Genomic DNA, 27820 nt, shown 5'->3' with positions numbered 1-27820 from the left:
CCTTGCCGCAAGGCATTACTGGGAACGCTGTGGCCCGGGATGGCAGCGCGGGACGTCGGAAGGTAAATATACCCCGATTTTTTTTTTTTTTTTTTTTTTTTACAGGGGTATGGTACCCAGGGCCTGGAGGACAGTTTCCTCTCCTCCACACCGTGGGTACCAACCGCACATGAGACGCTTAACTTCGCGCATGGTGGGCATAGCCACATGCGGGAAGTAAGCGGTTGTCATGCATTCCTATGGGTGCGGAATTGCGGCAATTCTTTGCGATTCCGCACAAAAGAATGATCATGTTGCGATTTTTTCAGCGATGCGATTCCGCCGCGGAAAAAAAGCGCAGCATTAGCACAGCATGTGCGGAATGCCATAGGAATGCATGGGGGGCGTTCTGTACATGATTTTTAAACGTTTTCGCAGCGTTTTCGCACCGAAAATCGCGGCAAAAACGCTTAAAAATCGCATCGTGGGCACACAGCCTTACGAGACCAAAATCAGCACCTGGCAGGATGTCACAGTCAGAAGTTGCAATGTTCACATTTTGTCTGAACAGAAGAAATACCTATAGTGTGAAAACTGCACCCGATCAGCGGCCTCCGATTGTCTTTAATGCTCACGTGATGTCACCGCCAAATGTGGAGCCTAGCAGACCAGTGGAGGGTGGGTGAAGGGGATACGGAGTACAGTGGGGTAGTATCGGTCAGGGAGGCAAGTATTTGCTTTTTCTTTTTAACTTTTTTCACTTCCCCATGGCTCATTCTTAAAAGGGATGTCAGTTACGGAGAGCAACTTTTGGTGAAATCCCAGGACCTTATGATGAACTATACAGCACCTAATTATAGATGCCATACAGTATGATGTCCAAACATTTCCATACAGATTCATAGATGTAAATACTTATGTCCCCCCAAAAAATAAGTGTTTACATCTATGTTTCTGGCTAACACGGTACCACAATATTATTTTGTATTGTACATCATACAGATTCATAAATAACAATGCTAAATGGTCCCGACACCACCAAACACTATATTATACTTGTACACTGCTAAGCAACAGTAATATAAAAGTTTCAAGTAGCAGTAATGCTTAAGCACATACCACCAAATAGTGTTAGCATCAGAAATTTCCCCTTTAGGAATTTGTGATGGACCATCAAAGGTTAATCTAAGATATTAAAGGCAATTTGTCAGCAGATTTTTGCTATTTAATCTGAGAGCAGCATAATATAGGGCAGGAGAGCCTGATGACAGAGAAGTGTCACTTAATAGGCTGTGTGCTATAGTTTCAATACAATCAATAGATGTTTTATCATCAGGAGATTATCACTGCAGGACTACATCTCACATGCAGCGGAGTTAGGCCAATCTGTGTAACCCCTCCCACACCACTGATTAGCAGCTTGCTGACAATGCACAGTGTACACAGGAAGCTACCAGCCAGGGGTGTCGGCGGGGCTGTACACAGAGCAGAACTCTTAGCTTTGCTGCATCTGCATTAGACAAAACAGGTATTCCCTGAAAACTACACCAAGCAGCCCAGTAAGTGATATATCTCTGGAATCAGGCTTTCATGCACTAGGTTATGCTGCTCTCAGATTACATAGCAAAAACCTGCTGACAGATTCCCTTTAAAAAGTGATATGTACCATCCGACAAGACAGAAAATAAATACAAAACAAGTCAGAGTTTACAATAACCAGAACCATTTCTCACCTTGGTTCCTCCCATAATCCACCAACCACTGAGAAATGCAAATAATATCCTGCAAGATTCCCTCTGGAAGGTGCTCCAGCACTCCTTCCTCCTGCCCCTCTATCTCTTCATCTGTACCAATCAGGTCCAAGATCAGGATGGGAGGAACGGGCTTACTGTGTCTCTGCAGGAGGTTCCTGAACTCGGCATCCAGGGATTCCTTACCCCTTTCAAATAGTGATTTCTGCAAACATTAGAAAAATAATTATTCCACCTATGCAAGAATCAGGGTGTGCTTTCACCACTAGGACTATGTGAGATGAGAACTACTGTAGTCATCACCAACTGACTAGATCAAAGGGCTTATCTCATCAGTGACAACCCCCAAAGAGGAGTCTCTCCTTACATGTCTAGTGGAGTAAAAAATACTTGTATGTAAAATGTCTCTATGAGTTAGCAGTTATGGGTGTATCCCAAAACACTCACATTCTTTAATCATTTGGTGTCAGTGTCAAACTGTGAGGGGACTCACCCCTGTAGACAAGAGGATTGGCAACACCCAGCTAAAATAAATTTCTAAGAGGAATACCAGAAGTACAGAATTCTAAGAAAACATGCTTAGGGATTATTTTATGGCCAATTCAAGCAGACAGGTCCTCTTTAAATTTGAAGACAATCTGCCTTAAAGGGGTTGTCCAACAGAGAGCAATAGCTTCTGAAAAGCACCAGGATGCAGCACAAAATAAACTCGATACTTATGTCCAGTTCCGAAGTCAGCCAGTATCTCCCAAAGATCATGTGACATAAACAATGCCAGCTGCAGCCAATCGGTAGTAGCTGATCGGCTGCACTCATCACATTTGTCCAAGTGGATGAACAGTGTTTCTTCCACTTGAACGGAAAGGTGTAGGGTCTAGTGATGAGTTTTAGTCATCACGTGACATTGTCATGAAGACGACGTGGAAACAGTGTTGACATCATAGGACGAGTGCTGTAATGGGAATTAAAGAGGTCTTGTCACATGCTGAAAAAATTGAGTTAAATTATTTGCAAAAATCCCAGAGCTCCCCTGATTCTGCCACCCTTTTCAGTTTTGCGCTGCGTCACAACTGTAAAGCTATTCACAATTACTGCTTTTGGAGAGCTGTATGTGAAATCTCTATTTTACTCTTCGCCACGACAGCACCCACTGGAGGTATCGGATCCGCCCATTTGGAACAGGAAACCCTACAGGAAAGATAAAAGGGGCGGTCCGCCTTTCCTCCTCAGTTTTTGGTTTCCTGTTCCAAATGGAGCAGGATCCTGCAGGATCTTACCTGGGCCATGCATCCGCCTGTGCGGTCTCTTCGGGAACGGCAGGGGCTGCGGTCCGGAGGCAGCGTCGGGGGAGACTCCGTTTGACGGCTCCCCCCTCGTCTGGTGGCATAGTGGTAATGGCCGGGTCCGGGGAGGGCCGCCCGGTCTTACCAGGGAGCGCGCCGGTCTGGCATCCGGGAGATTTCCCCCCCCCCCATTCCCATCGGTGGGGGTATAGCGTGGATGGTGAGGCCATGTGCGCGCGAGCCGCGTGTGTTAATAGCGGTGGCGCGGGAGCAGGCCGGCGCCCGACGCTCCCATACCCCGGAAGTAATGGTTGAACTTCCGGGGTAAGATGGCGATGACGCGGCGCATGCGCCCTGTGACAGGGCGACTTCCGGGGCAACGATACAGATAAAACAGCGCTGCAGCGCTGCAACATTGGAACATGTCGTCCCCCGCAGAGTCGCAAACCCCAGCAGGGGATTCAGCTGGGGGCAACTCCACCAGGGACCGCAGCGCCAGGACGGAGACTGCCCGCAGGAGCGAGGCAGCAGAAACCCGATCCAAACCGTCTCAGCCATCTGAACCGGTATTAAGCTTCACTGGGTGAGTGTGCAAAGCATATGCTCTACCTATTAAGCTAACCTCCTCTCCTCCCCCCCCCCCCCCCTCTCTTTACCTTTGACCTCCCGTTTCAGTCAAAGAAAAAAGGAAAAACAAAACATAAAGAATGTGCATTATGTTCAGAGCCTCTCCCTGACTCCTACCCCAAAAAACTCTGCAAACAATGCATGAAAGAGACCAGGCAGGGGCCGACGATATCTTCTCAGGATATCCGAGCCATAATTAGGGAGGAAATACAAGCCATCAACCGCGCCAGCACTCCCGCAGAGTCCAGGCATAGAAAACAGGTTATTGTCAGTTCAGAGTCAGAGGAAGGACAGGGGTTAAACTCAGGCTCCGCATCCACGTCCTCATCATCATCCTCGGAGGCGGAAGGACGCGCATGTTTTCCTCTGGACAGCGTAGATAACCTGGTAAAAGCGGTTAGGAATACTATGGGGTGTGAAGAGGAAAGGGGAGCCCAGACCGCGCAGGACATTATGTTTGCGGGATTGGCAGAAAAAAAGAGGAGATCATTTCCAGTAATACCGGCAATTAAAGATCTCATCAAAAGGGAATGGGAAAAACACGACCAGAGGGGTTTTCTCCCATCCGCTTCAAAACGGAAGTACCCGTTCACTGATGAAGATCTATTAAAATGGTCTAAAATACCAAAGGTGGACGCTGTCATATCCTCCACTTCCAAACAAACCTCGATCCCGGTCGAGGACGCAGGATTGTTAGCAGACCCATTGGACCGAAAGGCTGAATCCTCGCTCAAAAGGTCCTGGGAGTCCACCACCGGGGTATTCAAACCCGCAATAGCCAGCACATGTACTGCTAGGTCAATGCTGGTATGGCTAGATCAATTAGACCAGCAGATTGAGCAAAGAGTGTCAAGGGAGAAACTGCGTGCAGCCATCCCGTTGATAAGAGGGGCAGCTGCCTTTATGGCAGACGCTTCAGCGGACACCCTGAGACTTGCAGCAAGGTCGGCAGCCCTGGTGAATAACGCCAGACGCGCGCTTTGGATAAAAAGCTGGAAAGGGGATGCACAATCAAAATGCAAAATTAGTGCAACCCCATGCGAGGGTGAGTTCCTCTTCGGAAAAGCCTTAGACGAAATTCTCGCCAAGGCAAAAGAAAGGAAAAAGGCCTTCAGTGATTCTCCCATTCCGTTTTATAGGAAAACCTTTAAAAGACGGCCATTCGGGAGAAGAAGACAATCGGACAGAACGAGATGGGCCACGAAAGACGAAAAGCAGAAGGGTACCATCTTCAGAGGGCCAACATATAGGAGAGAAAAAAATTAAAAGTTTAGACCCACCGGTTGGGGGCAGATTAAAATTTTTTTTTACCAAATGGGAACAAATTACGTTAAACCCATGGATTTTGAATATAATCAAGGAAGGAATAAAGATTGAATTCCTTCGAATCCCCTATGAGTTCTTTGTTATAACTCGCCTTAATTCCTCACTTCAGCAAAAGGCTCTCGAAGACGAGATTCGAGTCCTGCTAGCTAAAAAAGTTTTAGTTGACGTCCCTGAGGAACAACAGGGTAGAGGCTTTTACTCTCCCCTGTTTTTGGTGTCTAAACCAGACGGTACATTTAGAACCATTATTAATTTAAAGAAGCTAAATTCATTTATAAAAAATTATAAGTTCAAAATGGAATCGATTAGATCCACTATAAAGCTTCTTTTCCCAAATTGCGTAATGGCAGGGATTGATTTAAAAGATGCTTATTATCATCTCCCTATACACAACAGATTCCAGAAATACCTAAGAGTCGCAGTGGAAGTCGAGGGCAGGATTCGTCATTTCCAATACGCGGCCATGCCCTTCGGGCTTTCCACGGCACCAAGAATATTTACCAAGGTGATGGCAGAAGTGATGGCCTACCTTCGCCAAAAGGACACACTAATTGTACCATATCTAGACGACTTCCTAGTAATTGGGAATTCAGTCAAACAATGTACTGAACGCGTGACTGACGCAGTCTCCTCTTTTCAGAGCCTTGGCTGGATCATCAATATCCAAAAGTCCAGACTCGATCCGCAATCTCTCCAGACATTTCTAGGATTTCAACTAGATTCCTTGACCCAGAGATGTCTACTACCCCAGGTAAAAATCATCCTCACAAAACAAAAAATACAAGCAGCTATAGATAAACCACGTGTATCCTTAAGAGGAGCAATGTCACTATTAGGATCACTAAATTCTTGCACCCCGGCAGTCCGGTGGGCCCAGTACCATGTCCGTACACTACAACACCAGATCCTACAGGAGGATAAGCGACATAGTGGTCGTTTACAGAGCAAAATAACCCTGTCACAAGAAGTCTTGACTTCCCTAGAGTGGTGGTTAGACGATGACCATTTATGTTCAGGAGTCCCATGGGTTATAGTTCCATCCTGTATTGTAACCACCGATGCCAGTCCCCAGGGCTGGGGAGCCCACATGGAGAATGGGTTTTATCAGGGAAGGTGGAGTAAAGAGGAATGTGATTACTCATCTAATTTAAAAGAACTGACTGCAGTGTTCTATGCTCTATACAACTTCCTTCCGCAGCTCCAACAGAAGCATGTAAGGATCCTGTCGGACAATACCACCACAGTGGCATATATAAACAGACAAGGAGGAACTCGATCAGAGACTCTGATGTCTTCAGCGGCAAAAATTTTAAACTTAGCAGAAAACTATTTTTTGTCCCTCTCGGCCCTTCATATAAGAGGCGAGAGCAATCAAAAGGCAGACTTCCTAAGCCGTCACACTCTACGACAAGGAGAGTGGTGCCTCAATCGGAAGGTCTTCAGGGACATAGTAGCCGCATGGGGACAACCCGAGGTGGATCTTTTTGCCACAAGGGAGAACAGGCAGATAAAAACCTTTGCCTCCCTATCTCCGTCAGATCACCCAAACATACTGGACGCCTTTCTAGTTCCATGGAATTTCAACCTAGCGTATGCGTTCCCTCCATTGATCCTCCTACCTCAAGTAATTCGGAAGATCAGAGACGACAAAGCAAGAATAATCTTAATAGCACCGTTCTGGCCAAAAAGACCGTGGTTTTCGTGGCTGCAGATTATGTCGATAACAGATCCTTGGGTCCTTCCGACTGCCAATCTACTCTCCCAAGGCCCCTTTTTCCACCCTCAAGTGCTCAGCTTGCACTTGACGGCGTGGAATTTGAGAGGCAGTTATTGAGGACAAGAGGATTCTCGGAGTCCTTAATTGCTACACTACTACAAAGTAGAAAACAGTCCACGACCCAGATTTACATTAGAATATGGAAAAAATTTCTTCAATTCCATACAGTACCTCATACAACAGAAGTTCCGATAATCCCAATCTTGGAATTTCTGCAGAAGGGGAAAGACTTAGGCTTAGCAGTAAATACACTGAAAGTACAAATATCGGCATTAGGAGCACTATATGGCCATAATATAGCAGGCAACAAATGGATAACTCGTTTTATTACAGCATGTGAACGAATAACTCCAATCCACATACCCTCCGTCCCTACATGGGATCTAAATCTGGTCTTAGACGCCCTAACGGTAGACCCCTTTGAGCCGATCGACACAATACCCTTCAAATACTTAGCACTTAAAATGGCCCTCTTAGTATCACTAACCTCAGCTAGAAGAGTGGGTGATATTCAGGCCTTGTCAATAGATCCACCCTTTTTTCAAGAATACCAAGACAGATTGGTATTAAAACCAGACCCTGCCTACCTGCCAAAAGTGGCAACAAAATACCATAGATCTCAGGAGATACTCCTCCCAACCTTCTATAAAAATCCCTCTACTCCGGAAGAGCAGAGGTTCCATACTCTGGACGTCAAAAGAACTGTCCTAAAATGTATTGAGAGGTCCAACAGTTGGAGGCAGAGTAGGGCCCTATTTGTTTCATTTCAGGGCTGTAAGAAGGGGTATGGAGTCACGAAGAGCACCATTTCCCGGTGGATCAGAGAGGCCATTCGTTTAGCCTACTCCGCAAAAAACGAAGATCCTCCAGGGAACATCAGGGCGCATTCCACCAGGGCAATGGCAACCTCTTGGGCGGAAAAGGGAGATGTTCCGATTGAAACTATATGTAAGGCGGCAGTTTGGTCATCCCCTTCTACCTTCTATAACCACTACAGACTTGATCTTTCATCAACCTCTGACTTAAGCTTTGGCAGGACTATCCTTGGCACGGTGGTCCCACCCAGGTGATGGTCTCTGGAATCTCTCCAGTGGGTGCTGTCGTGGCGAAGAGTAAAAAGCCGGATTACTTACCGGTAATGCTCTTTTAATGAGTCCACGACAGCACCCGTTCACTTCCCCCCCTAAAGATATCAATAGTTAAAGTATTACCAAATAATGGATAAGAAAGATGTTAAAATAAGAGAACATTGCCTAATCCTTGGCGGTCCTTCTGGTACTCTGAAACGTAAAACTGAGGAGGAAAGGCGGACCGCCCCTTTTATCTTTCCTGTAGGGTTTCCTGTTCCAAATGGGCGGATCCGATACCTCCAGTGGGTGCTGTCGTGGACTCATTAAAAGAGCATTACCGGTAAGTAATCCGGCTTTTCACAGCCGAAGTGGGTATTTCTGCAGAGTCTTTTCCGGGAGGTGTTTTCAAACCTCCCTCCCAGGTGACCAATCACAGTTCAGCAGAGTCTGAGACTGCTAGATCAGCTGCCGAGCTGTGATTGAAGTGGTTTGGGAGAAAAGTGTGAAATTGCATGATCCCAGAAAAAATGCTGAAGATTCACCCAGGTGCGCTGCAAAGCAGATTTCACATACTGTGTTTCAAAAAGGAGATTTTTGTGTACTCACCGTAAAATCTCTTTCTCTTAGCCTCTAATTGGGGGACACAGAACCATGGGTGTTATGCTGCTGTCCACTAGGAGGCGACACTATGCATAATCTTAAAAAGATTAACTATGGCTCCTCCTCTGCAGTATACACCCCTGGACGGCGTCAGCCTTCTCCAGTTTTGTGCAAAAGCATTAGGAGGAACGTAACAGAAAACGACATAACCATGCCTGTAAGAAGGCAACTATGTACGAGCTCAAAGAACAATATGAGAACTCAACCGTAAACAACGGCCCGTAAGGGCATCAGGGTGGGAGCTGTGTCCCCCAATTAGAGGCTAAGAGAAAGAGATTTTACGGTGAGTACACAAAAATCTCCTTTACTCTGTCGCCTCATTGGGGGACACAGAACCATGGGACGTCCCAAAGCAGTCCCTGGGTGGGAAGCAATGGACAAATATTGTGCTAGGAGGTCCCTAAACTTGGGGCACTGCCACCTGCAGAAGCTGTCTACCCAGGCTCGCATCCGCTGAGGACTGGGTATGAACAATGTAGTGTTTCGTAAACGTGTGTAGGCTAGTCCAAGTGGCCGCCTTACACACTTGTTGTGCTGAAGCCTGATGCCGAATGGCCCAGGAGGCCCCTACTGCCCGCGTAGAGTGTGCCGTGATACCGGCCTGAAGAGGAGAATTGTTAAGGCGGTAAGCCTCTTGTATGGTGGACTTGATCCACCTGGCAAGGGTGGCTTTGGAAGCCGGCAGACCCCTTCGAACACCTTCCGGAAGAAGGAAAAGGGAATCAGACTTCCGGAAGGGTGCAGTCCTAGACACGTATATACGCAATGCCCTGACGAGGTCAAGCGTATGCAGAGCCTTCTCCACTCTATGAACCGGAACCGGGCAAAATGATGGCAATGAAATTTCCTCATTGAGGTGGAAGTTGGACACAACCTTCGGAAGGAAGGATGGGACTGTACGGAGAACCACCTTATCCTGGTGAAAGGCTAGGAAGGGCTGTCTGCAGGAGAGTGCTGACAATTCAGACACCCTGCGAACGAGGTGATTGCCACCAGAAAAACCACTTTCTGTGATAGAATGCGGAGTGGGACTTCCTTAAGGGGTTCGAAAGGTGGTGCCTGCAATGCTGTCAGGACCAAGTTGAGGTCCCACGTTTCCAGTGGACGTCTGTAGGGGGAACCAATCGGGAAACCCCCTGGAGAAAGGTACTTACTTGCGGCTTGTTAGCGATGCGCCTCTGAAAGAGCACTGAGAGCGCTGACACCTGGCTCTTAAGCGAGTCTAGGGATAGCCTGGCGTCCAGGCCCGATTGAAGAAACCCAAGTACCTTTGGGAGGGAATAAGGGAGTGGGACTTGTCCGCGAGATTCGCACCAGGTAAAAAAAGCTCTCCAGGTATGGTAATAAATCTTGGCGGAGGCTGGCTTCCTTGCCCTGATCATGGTCGTAATAACATCCGGTGAGAGCCCTGCCTGGGTTAGAACCCAGGTTTCAAGGGCCACGCCGTCAAATTGAGAGCCCCTGAGTTCTGATGGTAGAACGGACCTTGTGACAGAAGGTCGTGACGGTCGGGGAGACGCCAGGGGGCGTCTGCTGTAAGTTGTATGATGTCGGCGTACCATGTACGTCTGGGCCAGTCCGGCGCGATCAGGATGGTTGGAACTCCCTCTTGTTTGATCTTGCTCACGACTCTGGAGATCAGGGGGAGGGGTGGAAAAATGTACAGAAGCTGGAACTGGGTCCAGTCCTGAACCAGGGCATCCGCTCCGAGCGACCGCGGGTCGCGTGTCCTGGCCATGAAATTGGAGACCTTGGCATTGAGATGGGATGCCATTAGGTTCACGTCCGGGGTCCCCCAGCGATGGCAGATCTGGTGAAAAATTTCGGGATGGAGAGACCACTCCCCCGAGTCCATTCCTTGTCTGCTGAGGAAGTCGGCTTCCCAGTTGTCCACACCCGGAATGTGGACCGCCGAGAGTACCGACCTCGTGTCTTCTGCCCAGTGGAGGATATGTGCCACTTCTCTCATCGCTTGGGTACTGCGGGTCCCGCCTTGGTGATTCACATATTCCACCGCCGTGGCATTGTCCGACTGTATCCTGATATGAGAGGCTGCCAGCAAGTAATGAAAGGCTCTCAGTGCCAGGAAGATGGCCCGAATTTCCAGGATATTGATGGGCAAGGTCGCTTCCACTGGTAACCACTTGCCTTGTGCCCTGTGATGTAGGTGCACCGAACCCCAACCTGTCAGGCTTGCATCGTGGTCAGGACCTTCCATTGACCTGAGAGAAAGGATTTTCCCCTTGCAAGCGAAGTTGGCCTGAGCCACCAGTGTAGGGACCTCCTGGTTGACGATGTCAGCCGGAACTCCCTGTCAAGGGAGAAGGGATTCCTGTCCCAAGACTTGAGGATGGTTAGTTGAAGAGGCCTGAGGTGAAACTGGGCAAATGGTACCGCCTCCATCGCTGCTGCCATCCTGCCGAGGACTCTCATGGCATACCGGAAAGATCGGGGAGGATTGCGGAGGAGTATGCGAACTCCCAGACGGAGAGCCAGTGCCTTGTCCCTGGGAAGCAGCACCAGACAACTGGAGGTGTCGAATAGCATCCCTAGGAAGGTCAGGGACTGACTCGGGGTAGTTGATGACTTTTGTAAGTTGACTAACCAGCCTAGTCGACTCAGAGTGTCGATTGTGATTGAGACGCTGACTTCACAGTCCTTGAAGGTAGAAGCCTTGATGAGAAGGTCGTCCAGGTATGGAACGACTACAATGCCTCTGGAGTGTAGAATGTCCATGGTGGCTGCCATGATTTTGGTAAACGTCCTGGGAGACGTGGCGAGTCCGAACGGGAGAGCCACAAACTGGTAGCGGTCCTGGTTGATCGCGAACCTGAGAAATCTTTGATGGGCGGGAGCAATTGGTATATGCAGGTATGCGTCTTGTATGTCTATGGAGGCGAGATATTCTCCCTGCTCCATGGACGTAATGATGGACCGAAGGGAAAATGACGAACCCGTACATATTTTTTGAGTTGTTTTAGGTCTAGTATGGGCCGGACGCTGCCTCCTTTCTTGGGGACTAAGAATAGATTAGAGTAGAACCCTCGGAAGCGTTCGGTCGTGGGAAACGGTACTACAACTCCTGCTTGAAGGAGAGAGGAGACCGCCTGGTGAAAGGTACAAGCCTTGTCTGGCGGTTTTGGTGGAACAGAGAGGAAGAACCGGTTCGGTGGACTGGAAGTGAACTTTATCTTGTATCCGGAAGACACTATTTCCCTGACCCACCTGTCTTCTGTAATAGGCAGCCAGACTTGCTGAAAGAGTAGAAGTCCTGGTGGGGTGTCTTCCGGAGTTCGTGAGTCATGATGAAGCGAAATTCTGAGGTTTTCCTCCTTTGGGCTTCGCCTGGCCTGCTTTTGACTGCCAGGTCCTGTCCGGCCTCTGCGCCGCTCGTGGGTTGTCCCTGCGTGGAGAGCAGTTATGATTTTGTGCTGGGCGCGAGACTGACCAGCCCGAAGAATTCCGAAAGGATCGGAATCGTGTTTGGTTACGCCGTTTAAACGTGCGTTTAGGTTTGAGTTGAGGGAGAGAGGTACTCTTACCCCCAGTGGCGTTGGATATCATTGTGTCCAACTTTTCACCGAAAAGCCGTCCACTGCAGTACGGGAGATGCGTGAGGGATTTCTTTGAGGCCGCATCCGCTTTCCATTCCCGCAGCCAGAGGATACGCCAAATTGTGATGGAGTTTGCTGCTATCCCCGCTACACCTCTTGCGGAGTCAAGGGCTGCATGAAGCATGTAATCTGCTACTACTGCTATTTGAACTGCATGGTCCAACAGCTGAGGATTTGAAGTTTGAAGGCAATCTTGCAATGTTTTGGTCCAAGCCAGAATGGCCGTGGCTGCCCAAACTGAAGCGAACGCGGGGGCCAGGGAGGCCCCTGCCGCTTCGAACACTGAGCGAGCCATGCGTTCTACCTGTTGGTCTGCTGGGTCCCTGATGGTTGAGCTATCTGGCAGTGAGAGAAGGGTCTGTGCTGCTAGTCTAGAGACTGGGGGGGTTCACTTCGGGTGGATCTGTCCACTGTTTGGTGTCATTTTGTGGGAAGGGGTACCTAGTTTCTAAATATTTACGATTGGTGAATTTTTTATCAGGCTGTGCAAACTGCTTGGTAAGGATCGTTTGAAATTCCGGGTGGTTAGTGAAAACCTTAGGTGGTTTCAGAACACCTTCAAAGCAAATCTTGCGTTCTGGGACTTCCGGGGTTGGATCAGAAATGTCCAGCACCCGATGGATGGAAGAGATTATGTCCTCAACTAGCGCTGTCCCCCTAGCAACACAAGGGACCAGAGACCTCTCTGTCTCATTGTCTGAGTCACAGATGCCTTCCGAATCCTGTGTATTGCTCAGGTGTTCCCTGGTGGGTGAGCTGGGGCGGAGGTCTTCTTGCGGAGATCTGCGTTGTCTGTCTCTGGTAGGGGACGGTCTAGGCGACCTGGGACCACGGTGTCTCTCCCTGAAGGGGAAGACCGTGTGCTATGGGATGACTCGGAGGAACGCGACGTGTGGGTCTGCTTACGTGTGGGAGAGCCAGAAACGGCCTGTCCCTGGGTGGAGCTGTCCCTTTGCTGGGTAACACTCATAGGCGAGACATGACCCTGCAGAGCCTGGAGTAATGTGGAGGTCAGGTTATCTATGGACTTTGTCATACACTGCGACATCTGGGTAGCTCATTCCGGCGTGGTAGTGGCCGCTGAAGCAATGATAGGGGCTTCCTGGGGCTCTGACACAGTATTTTGGATACAATCCTTGCAGTCCGAGTACGTGCTGCCACTGGGGAGAGTGGCTCTGCAGGCTGTGCAGAAAGCATAAAAACAGTCCTGCCTGGTTCTTTTCCTTGAGCCCGGCATAGTGCACAGAGGCTGGCTAGCAGAGGACTGTACAGGGGTAACTACACAGGGGAGCTATAGGAAAACCTTGTAGGTAATATGGAGTCACAGCCGAGTAAAGAGAACCCGGCTGTGATCTTACCCCACCAGTGTGCCCCTAGGTCCAGTGCTGACAATTCACAGTCCTGTGCCCCCCGGAGACTGCTGGCGTTGCTGCCGCTGTATGGGACAGCGTCTGCTGCAGCGAAGATGGCTGCCGAGGAGATGAGGGAGAAGAAGGGGGCAGAGAGCTGAGAAAGTGTGCGCAGAGATGTGAAAAAACGCGCCCTTTCTGCCTCGATCCGCCCCTTCTATGACACTGTGGAGTGTCATATTTGTCATCCGGGGGGCGGGCCGGGGGGCGGAGAGGAGGCACGGTAGTCCGGATTTTTACCGGACCCCCCGGATTGAAAGGCAGGCTAGCGGTGGGGCCACAACCTGAAGCGGGGCACTGTGGTGGGTTCCCCTGCGGCGCTGTAGACTAATGCTGCCGCAGACACAGGGGCACATAGAGCCCTGTGTCTGCATGTGCTATGCTTGCCTGCACTGCCACCGACAGGAGCCCGCAGCTGGCTGGGGTCCCTGGATGCTGCGTAGGTTGCCATGGACAGACCCTACCTGCGGCGTCTCAACCTAATACCCCCAGAGGGGGATTAGGGAGGGTGCTGCTGTCACCGTCAGGGGGCTTCTTCCTCGCCTCGACCTCAACCCAAGACCAAAAGGAATTGGGGAAGGAGGGGGGTCTCAACTTCGAACCAGCACCCGCAGGACTGGGGAAGGAGCGACATGGGGAACCGCCATCTCAACTTCATCTGGGCACCCCATAATAGGGGGCCGAGGAAGGAGCCATGCCGGGAGTCTCACTGAGGAGACCCACTTTTCTTCATCTGTCATCCGAAGAAAAAAAAACAGAAAAAAAGAAAAAATCCTTTAGGTGTGCCTCCTTGCGACACTAAGCAAAAACTGGAGAAGGCTGACGTTGTCCAGGGGTGTATACTGCAGAGGAGGAGCCATAGTTAATCTTTTTCAGATTATGCATAGTGTCGCCTCCTAGTGGACAGCAGCATAACACCCATGGTTCTGTGTCCCCCAATGAGGCGACAGAGTAAGAAACAAATGTGAATATTACTGCAGTGGAATATGCTTTGCAGTCTAACTGTGTGTTTCTTCAGCATTTGCTTGGGGGTCATGCACTTTCATGCCTCCTTCCCTCCTTGACGCTGCCTAGCACTCTCTGGCACTGTCTAGCTATGATTGACAGCGTCCAGGAGGGAAAGGTGAAAGTGAAAACAACATAAAAGACTATGTAGACATGTCCAACTGGACTATAAAATCTGAGATTTCACACACGATGCTCCAAAAGCAATAAATGTGAATATCTCTGCAATGGAGCGACGCAGCAAAAAAACAACAAAAATGAAAAATCAGGGAATCTCATGGATTTTTAGAAAGTATTCAATAAATTTTTTTCTAGCAAATGACAGGTCTTCTTTACGTACAAAATAGTTTTTATAATCAGCAAATATACACTTATAGATATGCAAGTAACATACCACTCTGTTTAACTCAAAGCTGCCTGGATTGTTCTCTTGAAAATACTCCACTGCCTTCTGAATTTTGGCAATACAGCTCAGGTATTCCTCCAGCCGTCCTGACGGTCTAGTAAAAGAAAATTAATATATGAAGTAAAGCTTATAAACTCATGGGTACAAGGAGACGGCTCTACTAGATTATAGAGAACTAGGGTCTAACTAATCTTTACTGTAGTGCGGCAACACACAAGAGCTTTCATCAGTTTCAAATGAACTCTTGCATTAAAGACAGGCTTAAAAAAATAAATGTCCAAATAGGGATGGAAGATACTTTTTAGGCAAATTAATCCAAAACTGTACAGAATGACTGAATAGAAAACGTGAAGAGGGATCACTCATGAATTTTCTAATTGGTAGGAATAAAGGAAATAAAGAAGTAAGTTGTACACGGTTTTCATCGAGGTTTATAGAGGAATTCCAGGATTCTCATTACTAAAGCTTATTAGACTCAGTATCTGTAGGGTCTTGGCCATTTTCATTTTCTCACTCGTAGTTTAGTTAGTGAAGATGTGAAAGGAAATTGATAGGTACTAATTACCCATAGTTGATGTACTTTTCCTTTATTTTTTAGGTTAAGAAAATGTAAGAAAAGTGATATGTGAGAAAGAGAGCTCAGACAATGGCATGGCTGTGACACTACTGTTCTTTGACCCAACATGTTATCTGTTATTCCAAGGCCAACTTGCATTCGGTTGCAATCTTTGGTTGATTCATTGTTTTTAGCTCAGGGTCGGACACACTGAATGTGCAGCCCGTTCAGCTGCACGGGGGCCCATGATAGAAGGGAGCTCAGCAAGGCTGAGGAGTGCCAATGGTTATCTTGGCGCCTAAGGCTACTTTCACACATCAGTTTTTTGCCGTCAGGCAGGATCCGGCTATTTTTAGAAAAAACGGATCCGGCATAAATTTTGGAGAACTGTAGAAACGGATCCGTTTTTTTGCTGGATCCGTCTAGCAGGTTATATCTGTTCCTGGGGGCTGGCCAATTGGATCTGAGCATGCGCAGACTTAAAAAAACCGGATCCGGTGGCTGGATCCGTCTTTTTCTGGATCCGGCGCATTCCGGCGCCCATAGACTTTCATTGTAGCAAAAAGCTGGAAGCGCCGGATCCGGCGCTTCCGGCTTTTTCGCCGGAGACAAAAAACGTTACAGTAGCCGTTTTTTCCAGACGCCGGAATCAGACAAGTTGCCGGATCCGGCAAAAAACGGATGAAACGCAATGCCATCCGGCACGATCCGGCGCTAATGCAAGTCAATGGGGAAAAACTGGATCCGGCATTGCATTTTGCCGGATCCGGTTTTACAAAAAAAAGCCGGATCGCGCCTGAAGGCAAAAAACTGATGTGTGAAAGAGGCCTTACATTCACAGTGCACACAACCTGTGGGGACGGTACTCTGTGTGTGTTCATCATCGCCGCATGTAGAGGCCTTACAAGTATCTGAATCCATCTCTCCCATGTAGACAGGGCTATAAATGTGCTCAATAGATGCTGTGTAGTATTTATTTCATTTTCTAGGTCTTTCCCATAATTAAAACTCCAGAATGTTTCTGCCTTACTGCCTAGACATAACAGTGAGCCACAGACCACACGGCTACATGTAAAAAATGCTCTCTTCCTAAACATGGTATCTAAATAGTGTTCTACTTCTTTACAGACAGAATGTACCTAGTCCATAGAGAGTGATAACTCTCTATATACCAGAAATTAGAGGATAAAAAAAATCTGAATGAGAAGTCAGATTATTTTCCTTAGGCTGGTTTCACATTAGCGTTTTTTTTGCGCAGCGCATTGTGCGCGTCCATGCGCATGCGTCCTTAAGTTTAACATGGCGTGCGCATGGTCTTGCGTTTACACGCGTTCGTTTGCGTTTTCGAGCGCATGCGTTTTTTCAAGGTGTGCGCCTAGGAGCACCAGACGCAACCTGTTGCATTTTTGGTCCACCGAAAGGCGTAAAAAACTGCATGCGCACACTTGCGCATGGAATGCGACAAAATAAGACATTACAGTCTATGGGAACGCAGGCGTGCGCATAGACATGCGTTCCGTCTGCGTTTTCGTGCGCATGCGTTTTTGGCATAAAAATGTGTAGACACTGGTTTTAACCCCTAGAGAACAAATGCGCATAAAAAACGCACACGCATGCAAAAACGCATGATGCGATTTTTTGCATGGGCTTCTATTGCACACGATGCGCTTTACAAAAAAACGCTAATGTGAAATTAACCTTATAAAGTTATTAAAAATAATGACATTTTTGTAATACACTTTTTAAAAATAAATGTCACACACTAGTAAATAACATGGATATTTTTGGAATTTTGTAACTGTAACCACCGCTACAATGCACTCAACGTAGAACTTATGGTGTAATTGGTGGGAAAAGAGAGAACTTTTTTTAAATTTAATAATAAAAATTTATGTAAATGTATGCTTACATATGTGTATAGTAAAATGTCACCTAACAAAATTATAACCCATCTCGCAAAAATTAAGACCTCACATAATAATTTATGCAAAAAAAAAACCAAATGTTTAGGCCGATAAGTGTATAGGTATGGAAAAATGAAAAACAAAAATATTATCTGGTCACCTGAATAAAAAACAAAATTTCCATCAGTAAAGATACTGAATTCCAAATTTTGCATTATACTGCTGATTCTCTCCTTTTTAGGGTAGGTTTTTTGAGGTTCTTTGGTAGAACTACGAAAATATGCCACGTGTATAAAGCGTATGAATACCTATTGTTTGTCTTTGTGTCTAATATCTACATTAGGCCATGTGCACATGTTGCGGATTCTGCTGCGGATCTGCAGCGTTTTTGGCCCTGCGGATCCGCAGTAGATTTTGCTGCATTGTACAGTACCATTGTATTCAATGGAAATTAAAATCTGCAGCATGTCAATTCTTTGTGCGGAATCCGCAGCGGTTTTACACCTGCTCCATTGTCCAGGTGTCAAACCGCAGGTCTTCTGACCTGCGGATTTACCTGCAAATTTTTCCAAATCCGCGCGGAAAAATCCGCTTCACCATCCACTACGTGTGCACATGGCCTAAGTGTTTACCATGTATAAATGGCATGTGTAAATGCATTTCTTATGCCTGAGTACTGTGAATCTGTGCATAATATTTAATGCGTGTGTAATGTAATTTTATATTTGTGCCTAATATGAATGTTCTTGCTTATAAATTGTCTGCTTGCGAACAGGGCCCTCTACTATTGGTAATTTGTTAAATTATGTGTTACTCTGTAATGTCTGATATTGTCTGTACAAGTCCCCTCTAATTTGTAAAGTGCATAATATGTTGGCGCTATAGCAATAAATTATTATTATTATTAATGTGCATGTTAAAGCGGTTGTACCAAGTTTGGAAGATATCCATAGGATAGGGGACAACTTCATGTTCGCTATCGGTCCGACCATTGGGAATCCCACCAATCCTAAGCATGGGGGCTATAAAGATTCCTGTATGAATAAGACAGCGGTCACTCATGTACACTTCAGTTTCATTCATTTTCTGCGGGACCACCGGAGGTAGCCAAATACAGCCCCGGTGTAGCAGGCCAGATTAACCCCCTGCCCAGAATAGTCCCGGGGTTAAAGTGGCCTAGGCCAATTTATACTCCTTTGGGCCAGACTATACCCCGGGTATATTATGGCCTTGGTCAAACTATACCCCGGGTTATAAATTGGCCGAGGCTAGATTATACCCCTCCGGGTCAGAATATACTCCAGCTGCTGTAGATCAGATATTTCACGCTTTTGAGAGCCATCAAAAATGGGCCCCAGGCAGCACATGGGGGTGCAGAGACAGCGAATGCGGTCCCAGGCAGCACACAGGGGCAGAGACAGCGAACGGAGCCCCAGGCAGCAAACGGGGCACCAGGCAGCGCACAGGGGCCCCTGGCAACACACGGGGCCCCAGGCAGCACATGGAGGCCCCAGGCAGCACACGGGTCCCCAGGCAGTGCACAGGGCCCCAGGCAGAGCACAGGGGCCCCAAGCAGCATACATGGCTCCAGGAAGCGCACAGGGGCCCAGGCAGCACACAGGGGCCCAGGCAGCACACAGGGGCCCCAGGTAGCACAAAGGGCCCAAGGCAGCAAATGGGTCCCTAGACAGAGCACAGGGGCCCCAGGCAGCGCACAAGGGGTCGCAGACAGCACACAGGGGGGCAGAGACAGAGCGCAAAGGGGGGGACAGCGTTGTCTCTGCCCCCCTGTGCTGTCTGCGACCCCTTGTGCGCTGTTTGGGACCCCCTGTGCGCTGTCTGGGGCCCCGTTCTTGAGTATATCACTTAATCCTGTGCAATGTCTAGAGCTACTATGCGATGTGCAATGTCTGGGGCCCCCGTGCGACATCTGAGGCCCCTGTGCACTGCCAGAGGCCCTGTGTGCTGCCAGGGGCCCCTGTGAGCTGCCTGGGGTCCTGTGCGCTGCCCGTGGCCCCTATGCGCTGCCTGTGGCCCCTGTGTGCTGCCAGGGGCCCCTGTGCACCGCCTGGGGGCCCTGTGTGCTGCCTGTGGCACCTGTGTGCTACCTGGGGCCCTGTGCGCTGCCTGGGGCCCTGTGCACTGCCTGGGGCCCCAGTGCGCTGCCTGGGGCCCCATTCGCTGTCTCTGCCCCTGTGTGCTGCATGGGTCATTGTGCACAGCCTGGGGCCCCATGTGCTGCCTGGGACCCTGTTCGCTGTCTCGCTGTATATTATGACCCGGAGGGGGTATAATCTAGCCTAGGTCAATTTATACCCCGGGGTATAGCTTGGCCTAGGCCATAATATACCCGGAGTATAGTCTAGCCCAGAGGGGTATAAACTCGCCTAGGCCACTTTAACCCCTGGTATATTCTGGGTGGGGGGTTAATCTGGCCTGTTACACCGGTTCTTGGAATTGGTAAGGATCACAGGGTCAGACTTCCAGGGTTTCGGAAGTTATCCTCTATCCTATTTATAGAGCTTAATTTCCAAACTTGGCACAACCCTTTTACTACATTGATTGGGCATTATGGAGGACGGTGTCCATCTTGGTTGTGTTAGACTGCATCCAGCCAAATGTCATCCTGAACATGAAGCAGTGAACAGAGACTGCATGGTTGACACCGGCTAAACGCATAAGACTTGGTGCTTGCTGTGCAAATTTGATACAGATTTTAGAATAGGGAACAGCAAGAAAGCATTACCACTGTCATCGGCCAGATATATCGGTATGTAAAACACCAACAGGGTTACTCTGGTTTTCAATGGAATTTGACTTTAACGGATATTTTAAATATGACCCGTCAAGTATCCTCTATTCTATTTCAGTAATTACTAGAATTTCCTAAAAAAAAAAATAAACTCCATAATAATATGAACATCTTCACACGACTCAGAATTAGGCCGTTTCCAAGAAAATCATACTGGAAATCGCCCAAAATGTACTACTGGATGTTATGATTCCTTTTGTCAATGGGGCTGATAAATTATTGTCACAGTGTGAAGGGAATTGCCTCAATGACAAGGATAGTGGTTACAGTCAGTTATCAATGTTATCATATTTCCAGGATGATTAGCAGAGGAACTCCAGAACATTTACTGAAACAAGCATAAATAATAAAATTCCAACTGCTATGAATGTGGCCTAATGAGCATTCCTCGAAAACTAAAAAATCATAGGTAATTTCCTAAATTGGACCTTTCTGTGAAGCACTTTAACAAGCCCCTAGTTGATTTCTTACCCATCTTTGATGACTTTTTCGGTCTCGGTGGCCACGTGGTAGTAACTAATCACATGATCTAGACAGGAAAGAGTACTCTCCACATTTTCCTGCAGCCGCTGTAGGGTCTCTGTTTGCTTGTGGACAGGAATGATCGAATTTTCCAACTTCATGAGTCGACTCTCAAAAGAAGAAAGAATGGACACCTGCACAAAAATAATATGGTCAAAGCTAATAGTTTACTAAGTCAGAGAAAGCTTTTGTATATCAGAAACCTGGCTGTGTACTTTAAATCGCAGTCATACAATTGCTCATTTGACCAACAGCTATGGCTCCCAACCAGATCCCTCCGTATATAAATGTGTTCTCAGTGGGAATAGGGGATCGTTCTTTCCTCTGACATTCGCTGTTGGTGGAAAAGTCAGGACATAGATATAAACAGATTGTAATCCGGTCCTGCCAAGATCGGAGTGTTAGACCAACATTAATCTAATGTGTACCACTGGCTAAAAATCACATAGTAAAATGAATTAATAACATTGTGGCATCTTCACAAATGCTTCCATGGTCCTTAAGGCACCAAAATTATCCAAGGTGCAATGGATTCTGGAGATTATATGTTGAACTCACAGCAAAAGATTTTAACAGTCTAATATTTTTGAGGAAAGTGTATTTTTAATACTTAATGACCTGCATAAACTGAGGCTCTGTTGCTGTATTTCTGTTTATGTCCGCGATGTCAGCTTAGTTATCAAAAATCTCTACTACGTCATCTTCTCCAAGCTGCCAAAACAGTCATCCCGCAATATTGAAGGAGTGATTTTCTGAGGTCTACCAGACTCAGTGTATGGAGGAGCTGATAACCGAAACGCTTGAGGCGATCTATAAGCATAGTGTCATGTGATTCTACTGGGAAGCTTTTCTGTCCTCCCCATCATACAAGTATGACTCCTAAAAAGAAGTCCCACCTGCAAATTATCCGATAACTCCCCTTCTGGTGGCATTGTCTGTTTTTTTGGACTCACTAGTGGTTCTGCTCTTCAGTGTCTCATCTTCTACTTTTCTTCTCTTTTCCTTCTTAGCTGCTATAATTTCCATATTTTATTAGGTCTTCCCACTCAAGACCCCACGCTCGCTCCTGGAGGTGGTGGTCTATCCTTAACTTGAACTTAAGACGACCCTCAGGTATGACAAACTAGGCATCTGAATGTCAGAAGGATGCTATTCTTGACAGGTAGAGACGTAAGGCTCAGACTACATCTGGATTGTGAAGAGACCTTTCAAGGGGATGGACAGGGGACAGGCTGAAGGAAGGATAATATACTTGATGATATGGAACAGAGAGATTACCTTGGGAAGGAATTAAGGAAAAGGTCGTAGGACCATCTTGCTCTGGTGGAGGACAAGGAAAGAAGAGCGGCAAGAGAGAACTTCCAAGTCTGAGACTCGTCTGATGGAAGTGATTGCAACCAAGAAGGAAACCTTCGACAAGAGAAAGGAAGACGCTATGTCCTGAATGGGTTCGAAGGGGGGGGGGTTCCTAAAAACTAGGTTAAGGTCTCACGGGTCCACAGGGAAACAATATGGAGGCTCTAGATGGGCAAATCCCCGAAGGAAGGTCGTGACCTGGGGACAATAGGTCAATTTCCGTTGAAATTGAATTGTTAGCGTGGAGACCTGACTCTTGAGAGTACTAAGAAACAAAAAGGAATCTAGCCCTGATTTGCAAGAACGCCAGGATTGATGGAAGGGAAAAAGACATAGGAGCTGTGTGGATGTCTTCACACCAGCAAAAGAAGACCTTCCAAGTCTGATGATAAATGCGTGAGGACTAGGGTTACCCCACCCTGATCATGGTGTTTATGACCTGAGACGAGAAGCCTGCCTCCCTCAGTACTGTGTCTTCAATGGCCATGCCATTAAATTGATAGACGGAGAATTCTGGTATTAGAGGGAACTCTGAGAAAGTAGGTCTGGTTGGTCTGGGTGTTTCCAGGGTACATCTGCGAGTAGATTGACTAAATGTGCATACCAGGCTCTTTTGCACCAGTCTGGAGCGACTGGGATGACTGGAACTCCTTCTGCCTTGATCTTCTTGAGGAGAATGGGGATTAGAGGAAAAGGTGGAAAAAAGTCCGGAAGTTGAAACTAAGGCCATGAAATGACAAGGACGTCATAATCGACCGCCAGGGCAACATGAGACATGTCCACGAATTGAGGGACCTTGTGATTTAAACGAGTCGCCAACAGATCAACGTTGGCACTGCCCCACCTATGTTCAAACACAGAGGGACCACTCATTCGAGGAGATGCCCTGAAGGCTTAGGAAGTAGGCAGCTCAGTTGTCCACGCCTGGAATGTGCACCACTGATATTGCTGGCATGTGCCGCTCGTTAGAAAGCCAGAATCTATGAAACCTCTAACATGATGGATTCACTGTATATCCTGCCCTGGAGTTTTACGTATGCCACGGATGTGGCATTGTCGGATTGAATGCGAACTGGTCAGCCCGCTAGAAGGTCCTGCCAGTGGATAAGAGAGGTAGATGGATCTGATTTCAAGAAGGTTGATGGGAAAAGAGGTTTCCTGAGAGTCCAGTGACCCTGGACTCTGTGTGGAAGAAAGACCGCCCAACATCCAATGATTCTAGCGTCTGTCGAGAGGGAGGAATGATCTCCCATGCTGAATGGAGGGAGAGAGGCTCCACCAAGCCAATAACTGCCTCACTCAGAGGCAGAAATATGGTGTGATTTGGGGAAGAGATCATTTTGTCCCATGCCGACAGAAGAGCAAGTGGGAGAGGACAGGTACTGAACTGTGTGAAAAGGACAGCTTCCATTATGGCAATCATCTTCCCTTGTACGCTCATACAGAGTCGAACAAAGTGTGGGTATGGGCATCTTAGTGAACGAATGCCAGGTGGAGTGCCGTGATCTTCTCCTCTGGAAGAAGGACTCCGGTGCGAACAGTATCGAACAGCATGCCTAAGAAAACTAGACGCTGGGCCTTGATCATAGACAACTTCCTTCGCTGTGTTGACTACCCAGCCAAGATGGGTAAGAGTGTCCAGGGTGATCTGAAGACTTTTGCAACAGTGAACGTTGAGGTGGGGGAAGATTACTATCCACTGTTAGTGAAGAATGGCCATGACTGACACCATAATCTTTGTAAACACTCTTGTGGCAGAGGCCACTTTGATGTGGAGAGCTGTGAATTTGTAGCGGTCTGTTGTATAAATGGCCTGTTGTACAATAGGGTACTTCAAATACACAACAAATAAAAAAAACATGGAAGCAAAAAAAAACTAGAATCATATTAATAATCTTTAACAGAAACATAACAAAGAAAATAAGATCAAGATAAAAACCAATGGGAGTGTGACACATAGAACCCCACTAGCCCAAGAGCCCAACACCACAAACTCCAAACCGTATTTGCAGGAAGTAATGCAAAACGTGCGTTAGGCAGTCCCAACACCTTCTTCATTTCACCTTCTTCATTTTCTTTTCTCTCCTGTCTGCAACACCTTAGTGCTTTGCACCTTTGAATACCATTTTCTGCGTTAGGACATTCACTTTATGATGTCTGATCTTGAGTGGTGTCTCATCTAGGATTTATATTGTGCCACTTTTTGGCATTACTAGAGTTGTGGCCAAAAGTATTGACACCCCTGCAATTCTGTCAGATCATACTCAGTTTCTTCCTGAAAATGATTGCAAACACAAATTCTTTGGCATTATTATCATTATTCAATTTGTCTTAAATGAAAAAAAACACAAAAAGAATTGTCCTAAAGTCAAATTGGATATGATTCCACACCAAACATAAAAAAAGAGGGTGGACAAAAGTATTGGCACTGTTCGAAAAATCATGTGATGCTTCTCTAATTTGTGTAATTAGCAGCACCTGTAACTTACCTGTGGCACCTAACAGGTGTTGGCAATAACTAAATCACACTTGCAGCCAGTTGACATGGATTAAAGTTGACTCAACCTCTGTCCTGTGTCCTTGTGTGTACCACATTGAGCATGGAGAAAAGAAAGAAGACCAAAGAACTGTCTGAGGACTTGAGAAACCAAATTGTGAGGAAGCATGAGCAATCTCAAGGCTACAGGTCCATCTCCAAAGACCTGAATGTTCCTGTGTCTACCGTGCGCAGTGTCATCAAGAAGTTTAAAGCCCATGGCACTGTGGCTAACCTCCCTAGATGTGGACGGAAAAGAAAAATTGACAAGAGATTTCAACGCAAGATTATGCGGATGTTGGATAAAGAACCTCGACTAACATCCAAACAAGTTCAAGCTGCCCTGCAGTCCGAGGGTACAACAGTGTCAACCCGTACTATCCGTTGGCATCTGAATGAAAAGGGACTGAATAGTAGGAGACCCAGGAAGACCCCACTTCTTACCCCGAGACATAAAAAAGCCAGGCTGGAGTTTGCCAAATCTTACCTGAAAAAGCCTAAAACGTTTTGGAAGAATGTTCTCTGGTCAGATGAGACAAAAGTAGAGCTTTTTGGGCAAAGGCATCAACATAGAGTTTACAGGAGAAAAAAAAGAGGTATTCAAAGAAAAGAACACGGTCCCTACAGTCAAACATGACGGAGGTTCCCTGATGTTTTGGGGTTGCTTTGCTGCCTCTGGCACTGGACTGCTTGACCGTGTGCATGGCATTATGAAGTCAGAAGACTACCAACAAATTTTGCAGCATAATGTAGGGCCCAGTGTGAGAAAGCTAGGTCTCCCTCAGAGGTCATGGGTCTTCCAGCAGGACAATGACCTAAAACACACTTCAAAAAGCACTAGAAAATGGTTTGAGAGAAAGCACTGGAGACTTCTAAGGTGGCCAGCAATGAGTCCAGACCTGAATCCCATAGAACACCTGTGGAGAGATCTAAAAATGGCAGTTTGGAGAAGGCACCCTTCAAATATCAGGGACCTGCAGCAGTTTGCCAAAGAAGAATAGTCTAAAATTCCAGCAGAGCATTGTAAGAAACTCATTGATGGTTACCGGAAGCGGTTGGTCGCAGTTATTTTGGCTAAAGGTTGTGCAACCAAGTATTAGGCTGAGGGTGCCAATACTTTTGTCTGGCCCATTTTTGGAGTTTTGTGTGAAATGATCAATGTTTTGCTTTTTGCTTCATTCTCTTTTGTGTTTTTTCAGTTAAGACAAATTAAATGAAGATAATAATACCAAAGAATTTGTGATTGCAATCATTTTCAGGAAGAAACTGAGTATTATCTGACAGAATTGCAGGGGTGTCAATACTTTTGGCCACAACTGTATATATAGTAGGTGTTTGAAGATTGTGAATCACCTATATTACTGCTTTGGAGTTGTACATTTACTTTGTTTGCTCTTGGGCTAGTGTTTTTCCCCCCTCATACTCCCACTGGTTTTTCTCTTGATTTTATTATCTATGATATATTTCTAAGGCCAAGTTCAGTCCTTGGTCAGTATTACAAATTAGTATGTGTAGCCAAAACCAGGAGTGGGACAGTCAGAGGAAAAGTATAATAGAAACACTTACCATTTCTGGATTTATCACCCACTCCTGGTTTTGGCTTACAAATCCCAAGGTAAAAAACTGACCAAATACTGAACATGTGAACACGGCCTTACAAATATTATTTATTCTGGGTATTTGCTTCTATTGTTTTTTGGATTATATATGTATGTAGACCTCTTGATTCACCCCTAATAGATATTGTTGGGGAAAATAATAACAAATGTCACCATGCCCAATCCAGCTTCTCTCGCTTAGCACTCACCATGTTGTTGGTCAGCTGATCGCTCTTCTCCAGACTCTCTTTGATGAATGTCAGCATTTCCTCCTCCTGTAAAAGGGAGGTCGGTGGTCAGTGTTAGGCTAAGTGCAAACGTAGCAGAAAATTTCTGCTGAAAAACCTGACTCCCTTCCCAGAAACCGCGCGTTTTTTTCCGCGCGTTTTCAAAACGCATAGAAATAGCCAGAAACGCGGAAAAATCCGTGAAATTAATGAGCATGCTGCGTTTTTTACTGCGATGCGGTTTTTTCGCGGTAAAAAACGCATCAGTATGCAGAAAAAGAGAAATATGCATAGAAATGAATGGGCAGCTTATTTTTAGCGGTTTTATTGGAAAAAAAACACTATAAATACCGCTAAAAAACCGCGGTGATCCAGATGTTCTGCTGACATTCTTCTCTTCTCGCACCTTTGTTAGCGACTATTCTCACACCCTACACTATTCCGCCCACTAACTCGTCTGTACTGAATGGTTCCGTCCGGCATCAGGAGACATGTCATCAGTGTGACACAGGTAATGATCTATAGTGGACCTGTCACCTCTCCCAGCAGTTTTAGTGAGAACTTGCAGTCCCAGGAAACAATCCAACACTCTGCAGTCTATTAATAGTCTTCGAAATGTTAGTTGACAACTGGGCATCGCCAGTCTCTCCTTGTCAGTGGGGTGTGTCCTGATAAACACTGTCCTGAAAGTGGAAAACTCCTTTAACACCCAGCTGTCAACAAACATTTCCATTAATGACATGCTGAGGGCAGAAGAGAGGCCCAGTATTAGGGCACATGGGGGTTATAGAGGGGTGAAGGACTGTGACTGGGGCGGCAGCAGTGTCCGCACATGCGCAGTGCTGTGTGACGGACGTGTATAGTGACAGCAGTGGACCCCGCCATGCACTGCGGCACGTCACCTGCTTCAGCTTCTCCTCTATATCCCTCTTCCGGGAAGACGTGTCCTCGGTAGGAATCATTGTCAGAATAACGGCCGGTTCCGAAAACGAGACAGAAGCCCGAGCTCCTCCGCCCTCCCTGCCGCTCGCCTCACAGGAAGGATGACAGACAAGGACCTGGGTGACATCAACATCACGTGAGCGTGACGTTAGGTGTCATGTGACACTCGAGGCGCGGGTGGCTTAAATGATGGGATTGAGGTGAGAAAGATGTGGCGTTACCGGCCCAGGATGCGGTGTAACGTATATGTGTGCTACATGCGCTCTACGAGAGGGGGCGCTGTGCAACACGTGTAGGAGGCAGTGTACGTACCGCGGATTCCCCTGCACCACATCATGTATGCTCTGCGCAGCAAGTGGCGCTGCGGAGCCGGGTGTAACGTGCACTGTGCGGCAGGTGGCGCTGCGGAGCCGGGTGTAACGTGCACTGTGCGGCAGGTGGAGCCGGGTGTAACGTGCAC

At 47.2% G+C, this 27820-nt stretch overlaps 1 protein-coding gene and 1 long non-coding RNA gene across 16 annotated transcripts in view; one reads left to right on the top strand and one right to left on the bottom strand.

Annotated features, from left to right (window-relative positions):
* The window catches only part of EXOC7 (exocyst complex component 7), a 63532-nt gene extending 36079 nt beyond the window's left edge, over positions 1–27453 (bottom strand). For 11 of the 13 annotated variants that reach the window (XM_073587889.1, XM_073587893.1, XM_073587896.1 and 8 more), the window contains exons 1-5: positions 27321–27453; positions 26401–26466; positions 20651–20835; positions 14896–15001; positions 1713–1935 (exon numbers count right to left, since the gene is read on the bottom strand). In XM_073587889.1, coding sequence (XP_073443990.1) covers positions 1713–1935; positions 14896–15001; positions 20651–20835; positions 26401–26466; positions 27321–27380 — 640 coding nt within the window. In that variant the 5' untranslated portion in view covers positions 27381–27453. Of the gene's footprint in view, positions 1–1712; positions 1936–14895; positions 15002–20650; positions 20836–26400; positions 26467–26769; positions 26943–27320 lie in introns of those variants that run through there. The other 2 variants (XM_073587897.1, XM_073587892.1) reach the window with 2 other exon arrangements.
* The window catches only part of LOC141099853 (uncharacterized), a 104781-nt gene continuing 104380 nt past the window's right edge, over positions 27420–27820 (top strand). For all 3 annotated transcript variants that reach the window (XR_012234552.1, XR_012234550.1, XR_012234551.1), the window contains exon 1: positions 27420–27560. This is a non-coding gene — a long non-coding RNA (uncharacterized lncRNA). The remainder of the gene's footprint in view (positions 27561–27820) is intronic.

The sequence above is a fragment of the Dendrobates tinctorius genome, unplaced genomic scaffold, assembly GCF_039654945.1.
Source record: "Dendrobates tinctorius isolate UK_male_01 unplaced genomic scaffold, ASM3965494v1 ptg000103l, whole genome shotgun sequence".
Taxonomy (NCBI): Eukaryota; Metazoa; Chordata; class Amphibia; order Anura; family Dendrobatidae; genus Dendrobates; species Dendrobates tinctorius.
This window is presented reverse-complemented; position numbering and strand designations above follow the sequence as displayed.